The 19,174-nt window shown below is 33.8% G+C and overlaps 2 protein-coding genes across 2 annotated transcripts; one reads left to right on the top strand and one right to left on the bottom strand.

Annotated features, from left to right (window-relative positions):
• Positions 1–2,219: 2,219 nt before the first annotated feature.
• On the bottom strand, positions 2,220–8,468 carry LOC123662474 (zinc finger protein 260-like). Its single transcript, XM_045597316.1, has 10 exons — positions 8,057–8,468; positions 7,692–7,979; positions 6,924–7,074; positions 6,613–6,719; positions 5,681–5,868; positions 5,451–5,587; positions 4,961–5,169; positions 4,351–4,515; positions 3,314–3,439; positions 2,220–3,050 (listed from the first exon to the last, which is right to left on the bottom strand). Exons 1-10 carry the CDS (start codon positions 8,303–8,305, stop codon positions 2,817–2,819), a joined length of 1,854 nt encoding a protein of 617 aa, XP_045453272.1. The 5' UTR covers positions 8,306–8,468; the 3' UTR covers positions 2,220–2,816.
• Positions 8,469–13,058: 4,590 nt separating this feature from the next.
• Positions 13,059–16,384, top strand: LOC123662188 (TRAF3-interacting protein 1). The gene is made up of 7 exons (XM_045597069.1): positions 13,059–13,200; positions 13,663–13,826; positions 13,905–14,022; positions 14,211–15,223; positions 15,301–15,459; positions 15,683–15,894; positions 16,109–16,384. The coding sequence occupies exons 2-7, from the start codon at positions 13,692–13,694 to the stop codon at positions 16,263–16,265; spliced, it is 1,794 nt and encodes a 597-aa protein (XP_045453025.1). The 5' UTR covers positions 13,059–13,200; positions 13,663–13,691; the 3' UTR covers positions 16,266–16,384.
• Positions 16,385–19,174: the final 2,790 nt, after the last annotated feature.

Here is a 19,174-nt window from a genome sequence, read left to right as displayed (position 1 = left end):
TGAAAATATCGTCAGCGAAACGAGGTGAGAGATGAATTCACCGTTGACGTTGATGCCTCGTTCCCCCCAATCCAAGGTCTTAAAAACATCCTCCAGCGCAGTGGTAAACAGTTTCGGTGATATTACATCCCCCTGTCTTACCCCAAGCCGGAGGGAAATAGGTCTTGTTCTTTGGTCATTGACATGAACGGTCCTCGTCGCCGCGTCGTACAGACTTCAGTACCTCGATATATCGCCAGTCGATATGACATCTCTGCAGAGATGAGGATGAGATTGGTGCAGCGCTCGGGCAGCTTAAAAACGGTAGGGCACCGGGGGATGACGGAGTTATCACTGAGCTCCTTAAAGCCGCAGGGCGACCTGTCCTAAAAGCCTTGGCAAGACTCTTTAACGCCGTCATCCACCGAGGTACCACGCCGGAGGAGTGGTCCAGGAGTGTGGTGGTGCCGTTCTTTAAGAGAGGCGATAAGTCTCTGTTAAAGAATTACAGACAGCCTGTTGTAACTGATACAAATTCTATTTTTATATATCATTTGTAATACTGTTAAAGCCTTGTATTGGTGTGTGAAAGTGTAAATAAATAAATAATCTGGATTGCAGATAGATCTATCTGGGCTATCTAGATCCAGATAAAAACAGATAAAAATTGTATGAAATTGTATAAAAATTTTGGAATCCCTATTTCAAACACACAAAAGTTTACAATAACTTCCCATACAAATCATCGTTTTTTTATTTGGAATTTTCATCAGGAAATACACTAACGAATGCTTCTGATGTTGTTGTCTATAGGCAGGTGGGCCGTACGCTTGTTAGCTGACCTAGTCGTACAAAAGTATGCTATGTCATGTTTAATACGAGTATTTTTATACTGTATAATTAGTCAATCAATGTTAATTAAACAAAAAAAAAAATGATTAAAGAAATATTTTATTGCCATTACAACACGATCCAAATATCTATGTATAACGATGTGTTATATATAATTCATGTAATAAAATTAATTATGAAAACAATGCAACATTAATTGTAAATCGTAATTTTAACAGCATTATTAAAACTAAACTTACTTTAAATAAAATGTAAACTTTATCCAAGTAACATAAATTATGCACTTGAAATAATATCTAATGTGCGGAACCATTATCCACAGCATATAAGGCACTTAATTTTAATCAATATTATTTTAAACATTCTATATATTATATAATATACTTGAACCTTTACGTTCAGAAAAGGATCCCTATAAAATTGATGCTATAGCCATAAACAGCTTTATATCGTAGTTTTTCCAACACCATTATTTTTATATTTTCATTTATAATTATAATTAGTTAATGCACGCAGTAGTACATTTTACATATCAGTTTTACTAGAAAAAGTATGTTTATAATCAGACTAATGAAAGTCAAACAGATGTTTTTCTTGTTAAAGAAAATTATTTGTTTTTGTTTGATTCCATACTTATGTAATAGGTACATACTTAGGTATTTATGATTTTTGTGGTGGTCAGTTTTTCGATCAAGACATTACATAAAACAATAAGTTGCTTCTACACAAAAAATATAGTTTATTTACTACATATGTAATTATTCTGCAGCTTATTAAAAATTTTAGGGTCTATTCTGTCAGATTAGTTTTGTCCACAATAAAATATGATTATTATTAGGTATTTATACATACATTTTTCAGTCAATACGTGAGCACATGCATATTTTGTTACTTGATAAACAACTGACGTTATTTTTAAAACACATTTGATAAAAATAGCATAATATACAAACGTTTTCAAATAAAGCTATTTCATTTAGGCTAGTTTCCGAAACTTTTAAGGCATTTTTATTTATTATATTAACTTATACACTATAATAAAATTCTAAAAAACAAAATGATAAATGCTGATTTATTTTCATCTAAAATTAATATACTTAACTAAATAAAAAGTATGATAGGTCTGTGTTTCCGGAAAACTATAACTTATGGATCTTTAAGTCGCGAGTGAATAGGTTACTTCTAGGTAAGCGTGCTCCATCTTAGACTGTATTTTCACTTATCATCAGGTGAAATAGGCCTATCATTGTATTAAAAAAAAAAAAAATGATCTCATTTTGTAGATAGTAGTATTAGACTTTAAACATGTATTAAAATGTTTTTTTTATTTATTTGAATAGAAAAAGTATTTTATTATTTAAGTAAACTGAAGTCATTAAAAGCTGTCCTTTATTAGAAAACTTTGTTTTTTATTGATGTTTTTTATTTTATTTTATAGGTGGAATGCGTAGTTAAACGTCATCACCATAGTTGTATAATTCTTATTCCTTATCTTATGTATTCGCGAAAATAGCGATTCATCTTTGTCGTCTATCTGTAGAGCTTACTTCAACTGGTGTAAAAATAGCACAACAATAATATAAACAATTTAAACACGGCATTCTAATTTACTACGATTTAATTGTTCAAGGGGACATTGAGTGGTATCCATGAGTCGCTATTTTTGTAATATTCATTACTATAGACGTCACGTCGTCATGTCGGGAACATCCTGACTGTGTACTGTTTGCAGCACACCGGATGTATAATTATTATGTATTTTATGTACTCAACATTGGGCGTAATGTTTTGAATAATCGTGTAATACAACAGAATTCAATACAAAAAGTAGTTTCATATGATATTACTTTAAAAAGTATGGTTTTCTGTATGTCTTCTTCTTGTATGTTGTCTACAAAGGTTTATTATATTTTTTTTAATATTAATGATATTAATCAAATGTTTGTTCTAGGATAAGAAAACCCTAAGGTTTGTAAATAGCGTGTTCATGTATTTTTTTTAACCTGTTCACTATCACTGTCATCAGTCTTACTGACTTGGTCGAGGATGTGGTTTATGATTTGGTCTATGGTGTGCATGTCGAGCATTCGTGCGATGTTCTTATCTTCAATCACATATAGGAAGAGATGCTTGGCGTTTTCACGTAGGCGCTGAACACGAGTCCATTTATCACGATCAGCTGCTTTAGCACCGCAGTTTTCAATAACTTTCTCTAAAACCTAAATAAAGATTACACTTGTAAAAATACTTTTATAAAAAACATACTTATATAAAAATGTTTTTGTTATATTAAAGAACTAATTTTAAGGAGTTTTTTTGGGCAGAAAACATATGCTAATGTCTAAAAATCGTGAGTTATTTTTATAAATCACATCATATAGTTTCATTAAATACCTCTCACTTGTACATAACCTGTATAACAATTGAATATAAATAAAAAGACTTAATAAATTTGAAAAGTGTTTTCCTAGAGAACACATACCACATCCACAGATTCATCAGGCCATCCAAAGCACTCAAGTATTTCCTTGTCAATTAGTTGTGCGAGTAACTTTCTCAGACTCTCGGCTAGCTCCTCTTCAGACATCAATGGAGACTCTATGTCAACCTGCAGGAAATTGTAAATAATAAAACAGATTTCTTACTTTCAAAAACCTCCAGTACGATGAGACACAGGTCTAGTAACAGACGTATCTCTCTCTATGACCACATTTGTCATACTTGTTTATCAAACCAGCCATTGCTATAGAACCAGTCATTGCTGTCATAACAATTGTCCGCTGTGATTATTGCATCAACCAGTGATGAAAAATCAAAACTTATAATCAAACCGAAACTTCTATTTATCATTAACAAATACTTATACAACTCAAAACTACATTTACATAGTGCTTTTTTATTTTTATATATTAATGGTATGTAAGGGGTCACTGTAAATTAGTACAGGTGCTCACCTTTGTATTTATTAACCGACTTTGAAAAAGAAGGAGGTTATTTTTTTTTTGTTACTTAATTCGATCGTATATATACATTTTAATTTTTTTTTAATGTATGTTCGGGGATAACTTCGTCGTTTATGAACCAATTTCAATAATTCTTGTTTTGTTGAAAAGGAGATATCCTAAGTGTGTTATTAAGATAAGTAAACCAGGATCTAATGATGGGATCCCAGAGAAATCGAGGGGAACCCTCGAAAATCCGCATAACTTTTTACTGGGTGTACTGATTTTGATGATTTTTACACCTCACAACACCGTTTTTTTACATTTAAACTTCATCGAGATCTGATTACAACTTTTGGAGTTATCTTTGATAATACGTTCTTAATCAAATATTTTTTCTTCTACGTTGTATTACTTGTCAATGTAATTGAAGTCGTTTTTTTTCGTTTGCCAGCAAACACAATTATTATCTTTACTTTTCTTGTAGCAATTCTACTAAAAATGTTCCTGTAATATTTTACAATGTCCAAATATGGAAATGTGCAATTATTACTATAATGACAAATCCACAACTCACTTCTATCTGCTCATCTCCCATCTCAGATGGTGTTTGTTCCTGAAGACCACCGTACAGAACTCCCAGTCCATAGCCTTCCAATATACGATCTGATTCAGCGTCTAATACATTTAAGATTGACTCCATCTCCGATTTTCTCACACGGTCCACGCCTAAATTTAAGCCCTGTCAATGATTATTTATACATTATCAGTTGTGTTGTATGTTAACAGGTTCCCTTAGCTTATCTCATTGCAGTCTAGTAGAACTGCTGGACATGCAACACAACGACCTACAGTAACACATTTTCAAAATATGTTGCAGTAACATACATGTTTAGCCTGTTTTGATAGACTTTTTCATTCAAAATTTGCATTTTATAATTACGGTATTGAATCATTGTTATATCTAGAAGCCAGGTTCCTATATTCAAGAATCGATTTGCTCAACTTTTGCTCAAGAACTGGCAAATATTGATTAACACATTGTCAAACAGTTCATAAACATAACAAATCGTATTGTGAATGTCGCTCGGTTTTTATAATCAGATAACGATTACTTTTACTCGTCCACTGTACCTTTTTGAAGATATATAACGTGTACGGTGTAGCGTGTAGCGCGCGGCACTCACCAGCACGCGGCGCACGTGCAGCAGCCGCTCGCGGAACACGAGCGGGTGCGACTTGCGCACGTGGCGCACGAGCTGCTCGCCGCGCACGTAGGCGCGCGGCGCCACGCAGTACATGCAGCGGCGCGGCCGCTCCAGCGCGTGCCCGCTCATGTGGCGCCGCATGTTGGCCTCGCTGTTGAACCGCTTCGGGCACACTTCGCACGAGTAAACTGCACATACATACACACTTTCATTATACACTAAGCACTCACATAACTGAGATATCATAAGCCGCAGACGTAACTTTAAGTGCAGATTGTGGATGAATTTTATCATTCAAATGAGTGACAAATAGACTTAAACAGCAAGAGGTAGAATGGAAATAATACTATTTTTCCTCAATATCTCATGAATATAGTGGAATTCAATAATAAAAAACATAATACATATATCACAAGCATATCTATTGGATACCATCACCAGTCCAATAGTATTATTATATAACACTTACGCTTTGCATCCAAATGCATTTTCACATGACTTTGTAGACTCTCTTCATTAGTAAATTCCTTTTTAGAATAAACACAAGTATTTATCGGACAGTATAGTTTTGACAACCCCTTGTGTTCTCGTTCATGAATAAGTAACCTGAAAACATACATTATTAAAGAGGAAATTTAGTACTTTAAATAAATGGTCAAATTATTTTTATCTTCGAAATATTGTGTGGCAGAACATTACCTTGCTTTAGACTGGAATGCAACTCCACATTTTCCACAGGTGTTACCTACATGTGAAATCATGTGTCGCTGTAATTGCGCTTTCTGTATAAAGGAACGTTTGCATATGTCGCACTTGTACGGCTTCTCTGGTACATGAGTGAAGACGTGACGACTCATTACCTCTATAGTAAAGGTGCTGTAGCCACACTGTAAAACACGATGCCACTGAATTTTATAATATTCTAAGTAATTTAATACTTTTCTATAAAATCGTAAATGAATGCTTTGGTGAAATACTTGCTTGTGACTTGAAAAGATAAAGTAAATCAATCTCATTTAGTAAAAATTTTAATAGATAAACAAATGCTTCACACTAAATGATTCTAAGTATTATGAGAATTCTTTTTGAGATTCTGGAGAACGACACATTTAGAGAGACTTTAATTACTAGTAAAGGTTGTTTCACCAACCACTACAACTATGATCACTGCATTCATCATTTGACAACATACTTTTAAGAAACTTACCATCCTTATCCATAAAAAGCAGCATAACAAAGAAAGATATATAATTGTTTTATTTATATGTATATCTTAAAATTATATGTGTTTATTTATTACATACATAGTTTTGACCACAGTTTATTGCAAAGATTAATAATAATGGGGGAATAATTTAAAAATTACTCAACTATATTCTGAAACTAACATTTGCCCATGAACTCATTCACATAGACATTTTTATAAAAAATTGATTTTCAACATTTTTAGAACAATTCTCATTAATTTTCTGCTTCTACTGGTTGTAGCATGTTATAAAGTATATACATATGTATATATCACTAAGATCTATCATTATCACTTTGAACTGAATCAGTTCCTGAAATTAACACATTCAATCAAATCTACCCTTATTTATAAATGGAGTATAAATTATTCAAAAGCTTCTTACCACGTCACACGCAAACTTCTTTTCACCATGTATCTCGAGATGTTTGGCGATGGCCCCACGAGAACTGGTTACTTTTCCACAGTGGTCACACTCGTAGTGTGGTGTTTCTATTGAATTGAATCTATTTTATTATACAGTCTAAATCACTTTTTTTTCTATGAGATGAAATATAAAGAAATAAAACTAAATTGTTCATAGTTTAGGTGTTTACACTTCTCACATAGCAAACAACTAATTGTAAAATAAAAACAGATTTTTTAATTGAATTGAAAAATTAATTAATTATTAATTTCAAACAATTTTAATTTTACCTATGTGCTTGTTTTGGAAATGGATAATTAATTTTGAAAAGTTTCTTGTTTGAAAGGGACAATGTTTACAACTAAAATACTTCTTTTCTATATGTTGCATGCGAATATGCACCATCAAGTTATCCTTCCTTGAGAATGTTGCATCACAAATCTGAAAAAATTGATATATTAATAGAGATTACATGAATATATTTGAATCTTCCCAAACAAAAAAGAAAAGAAAATGTATTACTTTCAGTAAACTACACACAATGAAAATAATCAGTTAGTTATTTATTTAATTCTTAAAGTCTAATAAAATGGGAAGAGAAGCAAATAAAATGTATTAATAAAAGCAAATCTAGCACAGTAACATTGTGTTACTTGCATAAAACAAGTGCAGTGAACAATAAAACTGAGTTATTTATTCACTGCATGTATCTATTGATTGATGCACAAAGTGGGAATTTAGTTTTTTAGTAAAATGGTTTTGTGTCCTTGACACAACATACCAACAAAGTACATATGATTCTTGAGAATAGACATTTTGATTATAGAGCACTAAATAAGGCATGAATCAGTGCCGTAGCAAGCTTAACTCGCACCCGGGGCATAATGCCTTTTAAGCGCCCTCCCCCCTTATTAGAAAACCATATAATATGTCCAGCAATTTTTTGTTTTGTTGACGCCCGTGAATTTTGTGAGTAGCGCCCGGGGCGTGATGTTGTTCCCGCCTCGCTACGCCACTGGCATGAATATACCTAAAGTTAATAAATGAGTAATACATACCTCACATGGGTAGACAACAATATCTCTACCATCACAACCTTTCTGCATCATATGTCTCAAAACATGCGCGCGTCTCACAAACTTCTTATCGCAGTGCTCACATTCAAAAATCTCTCTCTCGTGTATATTTTCAATATGTTTCTGTAAAACTTCCTCATTGGGGCACACCACTGAACACTGACTGCAAGCAACACTGCCCGGTGTAGTTGAGTGTTCATCTCGAAGGTGGTCGGTATAGCTCTTCTTAAATCTGAATTTCTTGTGACACTGATTGCAAGTAAATGAAGCCTAGAAGAAAATAACTCGTTATCGTTGTATGTTGACATCATAAGAAAATGAAATATTGATGATAGAGTTCATATTACCTTGATCGGTTTTACAAAATCGGGTAACGTTCGGGATTTCGAACAGCGTTTACTGTGGCGGCGAAGACTCGCTTCTTTTTCAAAATTTCTATTGCAATTAGAACATACGTTAGTTCCTACGTTAGATTCATCTGTTTCGTTTTCAGTTTTAATTACGTTTAACGTTTCCTTTAAATCTTTCTTCGATTTAATATTTTTGGACCCTGGAGGTCGACAAAGTCTTTTACGTTTACGCGGCATCTTAAACATAAAAATATTTATAAATTTTGCACCCTTCTTAGAGTTTTAGATTGCAAGGTAGCTCAAAAATTATTTGATATTACTTTCACTCAGGCGCTGATTTTACTTCACGAAAACAGTATGGCGTACTGTAATAAAATTTATACTTAAACGTAAGCGTAACATATACATTAAAAAGTGCTTGTATAAGTTTGAAAAATATACTGAGAAAACTTGAATCGTATTTTATACCGTTTAAGGATTTTTTTAAAAAGAAACCTTTTCTGATATCCAAAACACATGAAAATATAAAACTTATTTGTTGATTGTTACGATTTATTTTACCTTAAATGTTTTTCAATAATCCTACTAAATGAAACAGTACTTCAAAGTTTTATAATGTCATGATATATGAAATGTGTTATCTGTCAAAATCGAAGCCACGTAGTATCTTACAGACAATACCTACTCTATAGTTCTAAAAAAAGCCTTTCAATTTATTTATAATATTATAAAAAGAATATTTTATATTTTGTAGATAACATAAGAAATAAATACATAAAGTGTTTTCCTCCAAAGAACATATCAATAACACCAACACAACATATCATAATGCTACTAGAATAAAAAATGAGAAGAAAGCTTACAAAATTTTGATGTGGTATCCCCAACTGCTATTAATATAAAAATAGTTTTCTTTTCTATATACATAATAAAATAGTAAAAATTTGTACAGTTTAGAGCGAAGGACTCGAATCCAGCTCTCAATAAATTAAAAAAAAATTAATATAAAAATTAAAAAAATTCCAAAAGTTACCTACTTAGACCCAAAGAGCAACACGGAGGGGAGTAGCCATGTACAGGCGTTCCCCTCTGTCAAGGTATATCAAGGCCAAATGGCCATATGCAAACAATAAAACTAGTTGCCGCCGCACTGATCACTAGACTAAATCTAGTTGCGCGATTGAATCAACGTCTTTCAAAAAATGCCAAATTGTTCTGTTTTTTACTGCAAAAAAAGATCTGCCACATCTAATTTACTAAAACATGGCGTTACCTTTCATACGTAAGTATTTTTTAATCACATTATTACTTGTATACTTCTTTTAAACCTTTTTTAAACTTAAAAATTACATATATTATCGTTCGTATTGACTCGACTTGTTTACCAACACAGGCCGCTCGCCCGCATACAATATGATCCTAAATCCTTATCAGTCCGGTTTCCATAGTACGGCAACGGCCCTTGTGAAAATCACTGACGACATTAGGCGGGCAATGGACGGTCAGAATCTCACCGTGTTGACCTTGCTGGACTTTAGTAATGCGTTTAACGCGGTGGATTTTGATTTACTGCTGGCTGTTTTGTGCTCACTTAACATATCTCCATCAGCAATTGATTGGTTTCATAGTTACTTGTTTGGTCGTCGGCAGCGCGTTCGTGTCCAGGATTCTTATTCAGACTGGTCCAACGTTAATGCTGGCGTTCCGCAAGGTGGCGTGTTGTCCCCGCTCTTATTTTCGATCTTCATAAATTCAATAACTCTCCGCATATCTTCTCTCTACCACTTGTATGCCGATGATCTTCAAATTTATTCTCACGCTAAGTTGACAGATTTACCTACATCAATAAGCAATTTAAATAATGACTTGAAGAACATATATAGATGGAGTAACTCCTACGGATTAAACATAAATCCCTCAAAATGTCAAGTCATTATTATCGGTAGCCCTAAACTTGTGTGTCGAATAGATTGGTCACTTATACCACCAGTCGTTTATAACAACGCCGTAATCAGTTACAGCGACACAGTCAAAAACCTCGGAATTATCTTCGATAGACATCTTTCTTGGGCACCTCAGCTGAGTGAGATGAGCCGTAAACTATTTGCAGCTATCGGATCACTACGACAACTGCAATATTTCCTCCCTTTGCCTACCAAAATTACATTAGCACAGTCACTCCTTCTACCAATTCTTGACTATGCTGACACTTGCTATCTTGATCTTAAAGAGGAGCAATTAAATAAGCTTGAGCGCCTTCAAAATCTTTGCATACGGTTCATATTTGGTCTTCGGAAATATGACCACGTTTCCGAATTTCGCAGTTGTCTCAAGTGGCTTCCGATTCGCTTTCGCAGGAATACTCACATACTCTCGCTACTATATTGTATACTTTTTCATTCTGATACACCTCTGTACCTTAAGGAGCGTTTCAAATATCTTTGTAATACACACGAACGCACCCTTAGATCTGAGTCTACTTTGATGCTCGAAACCCCAGTTCACACTACTTCTTTTTACTCCAATTCCTTTTCAGTTAAAGCTGTTCAACTTTGGAACGCTCTACCTCTTCCTATAAAACAAGCCCAATCCCTGTCTTGCTTTAAAAAATACCTCAAGGCGCACTATTTGTCGCTTAGTACGTCATAATTGTTTTTATCTCTGCATAACATATTGTAGGAGTATCGCTTCACTTGTGTTTTGTATTCTATGCTATTATTCATATTATATGTATTTCGTTTATATGTAGGTATAGTATTTTTATGCGTATGTATATAAATGTGTATGTATGTCTGTGTATATATATATATATATATATATATATATATATATATATATGTATATATATATATATATATATGTTTGTATGTATGTATCTATGTATGTATGTATTGTGCTGTATATGTATGTGTATTTGTACTCGATAGTTGATATTGTTCTAGGTGACACTAATTGTCACTTCTCTGTATACACTTCCCTACCGCTTTTTCACTACGCTGTGTCCTATATGCCCAAAGGTTGTCTGGAAGAGATCGCTACTCTAGCGATAAGACCGCCTTTGTACACTGTTTTATTTTTATTTTTTTATTTGTAATATGTTATTGTGTTGTTTGTTGTTGTGTACAATCAAGAGTTTCTATCTATCTATCTATGCGGATCAGTCGAGCGACTGATCGGAGTCTATTTCCGAGAAGTCACTGTCGCCGAGCGATAGTGTTGTTACCGGTTTGTTTGTAGATGGTTATCGATAAAAATGGCAAAGAAAAAAGAGGAGACAGACATTTTTGAGATTTTGATTTATTTAAAATATTATATTGGTAGCTTATTTTAATAAACATAGTTATATAATAAAATTGCATTAAATTGAATATAATACACGTATTATGAGTATTAATACATTTTACTAGAATTACTTAATGTGAACTTCCACCATAATCTTTTATATAAAAATTTGGCAGGTTTTCTAAAAATCCAAATTTAAGGGACACATGGAAAAAAATGGTACTAACAGATTAACTTGGATGCCCACAAAAAATAGTGTAATATGTTCAGATCATATCAATACCACTAACTTTTAAGTGTTGGCGAACAATACAAGGATTAGTCGAGGGCACCAAACCAACACTAACGCCACACTGTTTTTGTCCCGTAAGTTTTTTTTGTCTCATGTACAAGGTAATCAAGATATGGTTCACCTTAGTCATAGTAGTGAAATGAAGCTTAGATTTATCAGCTTTGAAAATGAACAAACTTTCAGAGTCATCAACAAATCATTAAATCTAGCAGATGACAAGCTATCATCTTATGATGCCATTAGTGTTACGCTCCCTACTCCCGATTCGTTGACATCACCGTGTACATCATCAACTCCTCAAAATGTATGTTAACTTTAAATCGTTTATTGTAGACTGGCATTGTTTGGCACAACAACGTTGCACCAAACGTATTGTGACATAATTATAATAGTTAGACATAGGCTGTCGCGACTCTTTTTAACTGACTTCCAAAAAGGGGAGGTTCTCAATTCGATTATATTTTTTTATGTATGTTACTTCAGAACTTTTGACTGGGTGGACCGATTTTGATGATTTTTAATTTAATAGAAAGCTGATGTTTATCATGTGGTCGCGTTTAAATTTCATCGAGATCTGATAACAACTTTTTGAGTAACCTTTGATAACGCGTATATATTACGTATATTGTATTACTTGTCGATGTAATTGAAGTCAGTTTTGTTTTCGTTTGCGAGCAAATACAATTATTGTAGATAATGATGTGTTGTACAAAGTCTTACTACATTATATATTTCTATTATCATTAGTTTTTGCAGCATACGCGATGTAAGGAATTTTTTAGGTTATTTTTTTATCCCTTGGGTTACATTATTGGAGTTTTAGTAAGGATCCCTAATATTTTTGAAAATATAGTATAACCTATGTCGCTCAAGGATTATGTAGCTTCTCAACGGTGAAATAATTTTTTGAATCGGTCCAGTAGTTTCGGAGCCTATTCAATGTTAACAAACAAACAATCAAATCTTTACTCTTTATAATCGTTTATTTTACATGAAGATGTTTGATTTGTAGTTTATAATAAATTAAGCCTATTTTTATAATAACATCTTACCTTTGTATCACTTTAAAAACCTAATTTCCCTAACCGAGTACTTGAATTTATCGATAATGCATATCGACAGTTGTTACAACCACGGCTGTAAGGTACTTGTCAGTGTAGTTGCGGCGTGTCATTATACTGTAATGACACAGAATGTATCTATGTGTGTGTGAAAAATGTAAGTGTGTTTTTAATTTAGTATGTGTGAGTTTCGTAGTGACGGACGATTATTTTTGTGTGGGAATTAGATAAAGTGTGCATGTGTGTAATTTCCCCCCGCAAAAAATGACAGACAATTTTGTATCGGTAGCAGACGCAATGGCTACTCCCCTCCGTGTTGCTCTATGACTTAGACCATATAAGAAAACGAAAAGCTATGACATTATCGTAGGTACTAAATCTCTCACCATTGAAATTGGACTTAGTTGCATGACCTGATATAAGACCGTGGTTGTCACTTGCTACGCCTCTTGATCAATAAAACGTAGTTTTATATTAGAATGCCCTGTTCAAATTGATCAGTCAAAGTAAGTTAATCAATCAGATTTTCATAGATATGTTATCCTTCAGTTTCGAGTACTAGTCAATTTACTCTTAATTTTATTGTTTTACTCAAAACAAACAAATAATAATAATAATAAATATACAGATCGCTATCATAAATTCACATATTTTTTATTCAGAATATTACAAATACAGGAATTAAGCCAAAAAGGAATAAATGCAACAAAAAGATTTATATAAATTTTAAAAACACAAACTAATTAAATATATAAAAATGAAAACGAAGTTAGTAACATAAGCGCACTCTGGTGGCAGTATATAATAATATCGTATCCTCTATTCATTTCTGATTTAACCCCTGGGTTACCAAGGTAACCAAATGAATTTTATAAATGTAAACAAAGTAACTTTTATTAATATTCATTAATATTACATGAAATATGCCTAATAAAATAATCAATTTGATACTTAACTGTGGTTGTAAGCTATAAATAATTTACTCGAATTATGTACAATGGAAGACGTGATCGATGCCGAAATTATAAAAAATACGCAAACATCACTTGGAAAATATGTAAAACGACCACCACTTACCGAAAAACTATTAAAGAAACCACCATTTAGATTTCTACATGATATTGTTACAACTGTAAGTATATATTGATTACAGGGAAAGTATGTATTATATAATTATGTTGTACAAACTAAAAACCACATTTCTTTTTAGGTGTTAAAAAGTACCGGATTTTTTGGTGGTTTGTTTGAAGATGCAGAGTTAGTATCTGATAATGTAAAAGATAGAGAAAGCAAAATTTTGTTTCTAACAAAAGTTATATCGGTAGTCGGTAAGTTTCGATTTTTTTTATACGGTATGGATACAAAAGTAATTCATATCTCTATATACAAAATACCTATTGATTTTCATATTATTAGTCTATTGGTAGTGGACCCTGAAATTGTAGACTGAACAAAATTGTTAATGAAATACATATTAAATTTGATAAATTCGTCTTTTTAAATTAAAACTTTTTAGGAACTACAACTGGAAAATCTTTAAGTGCTAAGCCAACCAAAATAGTAGCTGGTCAAGACCCAGAAAAAACAAATGAATTGCTTCAGTGCCTTGCATATGCATTAGATAATAAACTGTCATCAGACGAAGCTGTAAAGCTTTACAAAGCCTCTGCAAAAAATAATTCATTGAGTGATAAAAAAGCAAAAGACACATTAAAATCGATCAAAAAAGTTCCGAATGCAAAGAAACTGACATCAAAAAGTACCGAAAAGATAATAAAAGCTGAAAAAAGTCCAAACAAAGCAAAAATAAAAGAAAACTCTTCAATAAAAAAAGATTCACCTCCTAAGAAAACCTCGCAATCTTCTAAAATAATAAATAAAAAAATTACGGAAAATGAAAAACAAGAAATTCCAATAAACACTGCGTTGCCGAATTCCGAACCGAACACAATAAATAAATCTGATGTGATTGTAAAAGAAGAAACTAAACAAAGTCTTTTAGATGATTCTCGCACTATTAATAGTTTAAATTTAGAAATAAATCACGAAAATGAGCACTCAGCACCAATAAATTCTAATGTAAATGATGAAAAAAATTTTTTTGAAGATTCGCAAAGCTTAAAAGAAATAAATGCATCTCTTTCTATAGAAAATATAACTAACGAGTCGTCTAATAAACGTAGCGACACAGCAAGAGAAAGTAATGAAAATGGGTATGAACACATATCTAACGAAAATAAAATTGCGGACGATAAAAATACTTCACGGGAAACAAATTCTGACGATATTAATGTCAACTTACAAAAACAGGATAAAGTGATTACTGGGTATTCTCAACCAGAAGTTAACGTGGCTGATGCGAAAGTTTCAACTTTTGCATCAGGTAAAAGACCAAACAGTGTCAGGCCATCATCTTCTAGACCAGGGGCACCTAGATTTCGGGATAAACATGAACTAATTTTGTCTGCTGTGGATAATCTTGTTGTTGGTAAAGTAAATATTATAGCAGAAAATAGCACCCATGAAGAAGTAAATATTGAGGATTTTTTACTTTTTAGTTTATTGTGCATATAAACATAGTAAATAAAATGATTTTTATATTAAAGGAAGAAGAATCAAGTATTATACTTGTAGAAAATACGGAAATTAATTCGCAAAATGACGATGATCAATTGGAATCATCTACTACTCAACATGGTCACCTTGTACAACAAATACTAAATGCACAAAAAGAATTTTCTGAAGTCAGTAGTAAAAAAAATATTGTAAGTATTTATTTATATTACTATTAAAAATAATATACTATTTTGCACATTGGTCTCCAGCTATTAGTTAGGTATATAGGAAGTAGTTATTGTAGGTATATTTCCTGTCAATTTTGTTTTTATTAACGAAAAATTATAGCAAAAATATGAATAAAAAGTATTATCTTGGCATCTTAAACATTTTTAAAGAAGAAAAAGATAAATTACTTTTTTATCTTCTAAGGAGTGGCAATTTGGGGTTCAAAAAGCAAAAGATGTTATTAATCAAGAAATCGAGCAACTAAGATTCAACGTGCAAGCTCTCTCGCGAGTGGCTAACCCTTTAGGGAAACTGTTAGATCATGTTCAAGAAGACGTAGAAGTGATGCGCCAAGAACTTCAACAATGGACTAAAATTTACGAAGATACTTTGAAACAGTTGCTAAAACAAAAAGCGTGCGTATTCACTTTTTGAGCATAGTGGATTTTTTTCTTGCAGTCTTAAAAAAATTAAACTTTATAATATTCCTATAATCTTCATAAATATTCTTAACGCGATTTCACGGTTTTCTAAAAGATAGATTAGTAACCACTAATGTTCACAACAACACAATAATACCCATAATAAATATTTGGCATTTATATATATATATATATTGTAATTTTGCAGAGCAAATGAAGAATATTTTCTTCCACTGCATTCAAAAGTAAGACAATTGGAAGCAGAAATAACCGAGAAACATGATAAGATAAATGATCTTAAAATTGTTATACACAAAAATACTTCAAGAATCGAAAAATTGTTGGCGAGCGGAAATGTGCAATAGTGTTATTGTTTTTAATTTTTAATAGTACCAGAATATTGTATACCTATCTCTACTGCATATATTTAATATTTAGTATAAATAAAACACGAACTTCTAATTAGAATTTAGTATGTATTCAATTTGAATGATTTTCTTCTGTGAATAAGATGTGATAATCACAAGAATATACAATGAATTTTGAAAAAGATTAGTAGTACCGCTAGACAGTGTTTTCAACTATTAATATTAGGTAACTAAAAATATATTAATCAGAATACCGGAATCTTCATCAACCATTTTATAAGAAAAGTATTCTGTTCCGCGTGATCCACAATGTTGTTTAAGTCGCACATGTTTTCTTCTTGACTGATCTCGTGATCATAGCATTTCTCTTAATTGTAGCTCTGCTATTTATTATTGAACTATATTTATTTGAATAGATGAGTTATTCAATTTTAAAATTGAAATAATAGATCCTAAACATTTTTGAATATCATATCAATAATTGACCGTTCCAGCGGGGATCGAACCTGCGTCTCCGACTGACTGTGTCGGCGTTCTAGCCAATTAAGCTATGGAACGATGTACCCGCTAGATGGAAATTTTTGATATGAGGATTCAGACTCATGTTGAATAAAAACTGCTACGTGTGTTCTGCCGATGCGCCTATGTGGCGGGGTCGCGGGGAGGCTGTAGCACACTTCCGCAAACCCTACCGGCGCTTGCCCTTGCGGACCCACCGCGGTGCAAGGCACCTAGGAAGGCGCACTCGAATACGAAGCGTGCCTTCCCCGACCTAGGACCGTGCAATGCGGACGATGAATCCTCCGACTCTTCCTCTCGCTGGCCCCCGCGGGCGGATGTGTCGCACACAGCGCTTTACGGCACCGCACCTCAAAGATGCAACCTCTTTGCGCCGCCCCGGCGCCCCAGACGGAGCCCGGGGCGGACAGTGCCAACCTGAGTCCACAAAGGCCAGGGTGACCACGGCCCCCACACCGGCTGACCGCGGCCTCGGCGCGAGAGCGCGCTGTCGCACGCCTTTGGGCGCGATAGTAAAACAACTGGCAGCAACGGTTAAATGTAACATATCTGACACTGACATACAGAGTTGCAGCAGAATAATGAAATTTAACAAGGAGAGCTCCCGACCACGTTCTGTTTTAGTCAAAGATACTTTTCTTGCAGCTACTATAGCTTTCAATAAACAAGCAAAATGTAATGAGGATAAATAAAATACCAGTGATTTGGGAATTGGAGGAAAGAAATGTCCTATATTTGTTGCTGAACATCTACCACCGGTTACAAAGGCCTTGCACGCCCAGGCACGCATCAGAGCTAAGGAACTGAAATACGAATTTGTTTGGATCAAGAACGGTCGCGTCTTTATCCGGAAGTGTAAATGGTCGCAATACATACTTATTAAAAACTCCGAATCACTTTCAAGTTTATCTTAGGTCACACATTAATATTGTTTTACAAGTGTTGGTCAAATATGTTTTGTTAAATTCGATTCGATAAAACGTTATTATCGAAACATCCGCGGACTTCGTTCACACCTTACTGATGTAAGAAACTGAGTCCTAAACTCAAACTATGATGTATTGTTTTGACGGAAACTTGGCTTAATGATGGTGTGTGTGATGCTGAGATCTTTGACGACAGATATTATGTATATATAGACGTGATCGCGAAATATCTTCCCTCTCTAGTCATAAGAAAATGGGTGGTAGGATTTTAATAGCAGTTGTTGGGAAAGTGCTTGTGAAGACTTATTTGTAACAGTGGTAACGTCACTAAGCATTTGCATGTGTGCGCAGTGTATATCCCTCCACCGGTTAATCGTGACAATACATGATTTAAACCAATAGAATATTTGTAAAAATACGAGAGGAAAAATTTTGGATTTAATCTTGTCTAATACAAAAATCAGTGTAGTTGAAAGTCAATTTCGATTACGTAAAATAGATAATTTTCATCCACCATTAGAATTCGAGTTTAAAATTAACCCTTCAGATTTTACCGCCCCAAATAATACTAAACTCTGTCCAAATTAAAAAAAAGCTGATTATGATTTAATTATAGCGTATCTGAATAGTATTGACTGGTTACAATCCTTAGGTACAATTAATGATGTTAATGAAACGCTAACTAAGTTCTACGAAATCTTGCAAGTAGGAATTGATAAATTCGTCCCCAGATCGTGCAGGTCGTCAAACCGTTATCTTGTTTGGTTCACACCCAGTTTGAACAAAAGCACAAATGTCACAATAGAATGAAACTATATAATAATCCATTGGATAGAATTGAAGTCATGGGATACTCATCCCAATTATCTGTCCGATAGTTGTGGTATAGTATACGGGTATGCGACCCCGGGTTCTCTAGCTATTACTGTCCTATCCCTTACCCTTTGGGCGGTAATATGCTACATTTCCTATTCTCCACACCAACTTACCAATCTTCCTTTACACACCACCTATCATTCCCTTTCCCTATTCCTAGACTCTCTGCCAATCTGCCACCGATGGATGCGTGGCTAGGGGCAAGCCTAGTCGTTAGCGTGCCACTCTGCCCTAGGACCGGGTGACCCAGAATAAGGCCAGCCCTTACCCTGGCATGCGGGGCTCTGCTGGGGTGGACAAACCTTTCCCTTGCTATTCGTGGGAACGCAATGGTCAAAAAAAATTTAAATAACCAAAATGGCGGCGATGTGTGAGTGAATGACAATGGGAGAAGCCTGCTTTAAGTATGCTTGGAATGGAATCTTTGCATGGCCAACACAATGTTTGACCACAAAAAGATCCATTTGTATACAAGAGATGAGGGTGAGTCTAGAAGTATGATTGGTTTTGTAATAGTGGATGAAAGACTGAGGAAGAAAGTGCTAGACACTCGGGCATACCGCGGTGTAGGCCTCGACACAGACC

The sequence above is a fragment of the Melitaea cinxia genome, chromosome 18 (genome assembly GCF_905220565.1).
Source record: "Melitaea cinxia chromosome 18, ilMelCinx1.1, whole genome shotgun sequence".
Lineage (NCBI taxonomy): Eukaryota > Metazoa > Arthropoda > Insecta > Lepidoptera > Nymphalidae > Melitaea > Melitaea cinxia.
This window is presented reverse-complemented; position numbering and strand designations above follow the sequence as displayed.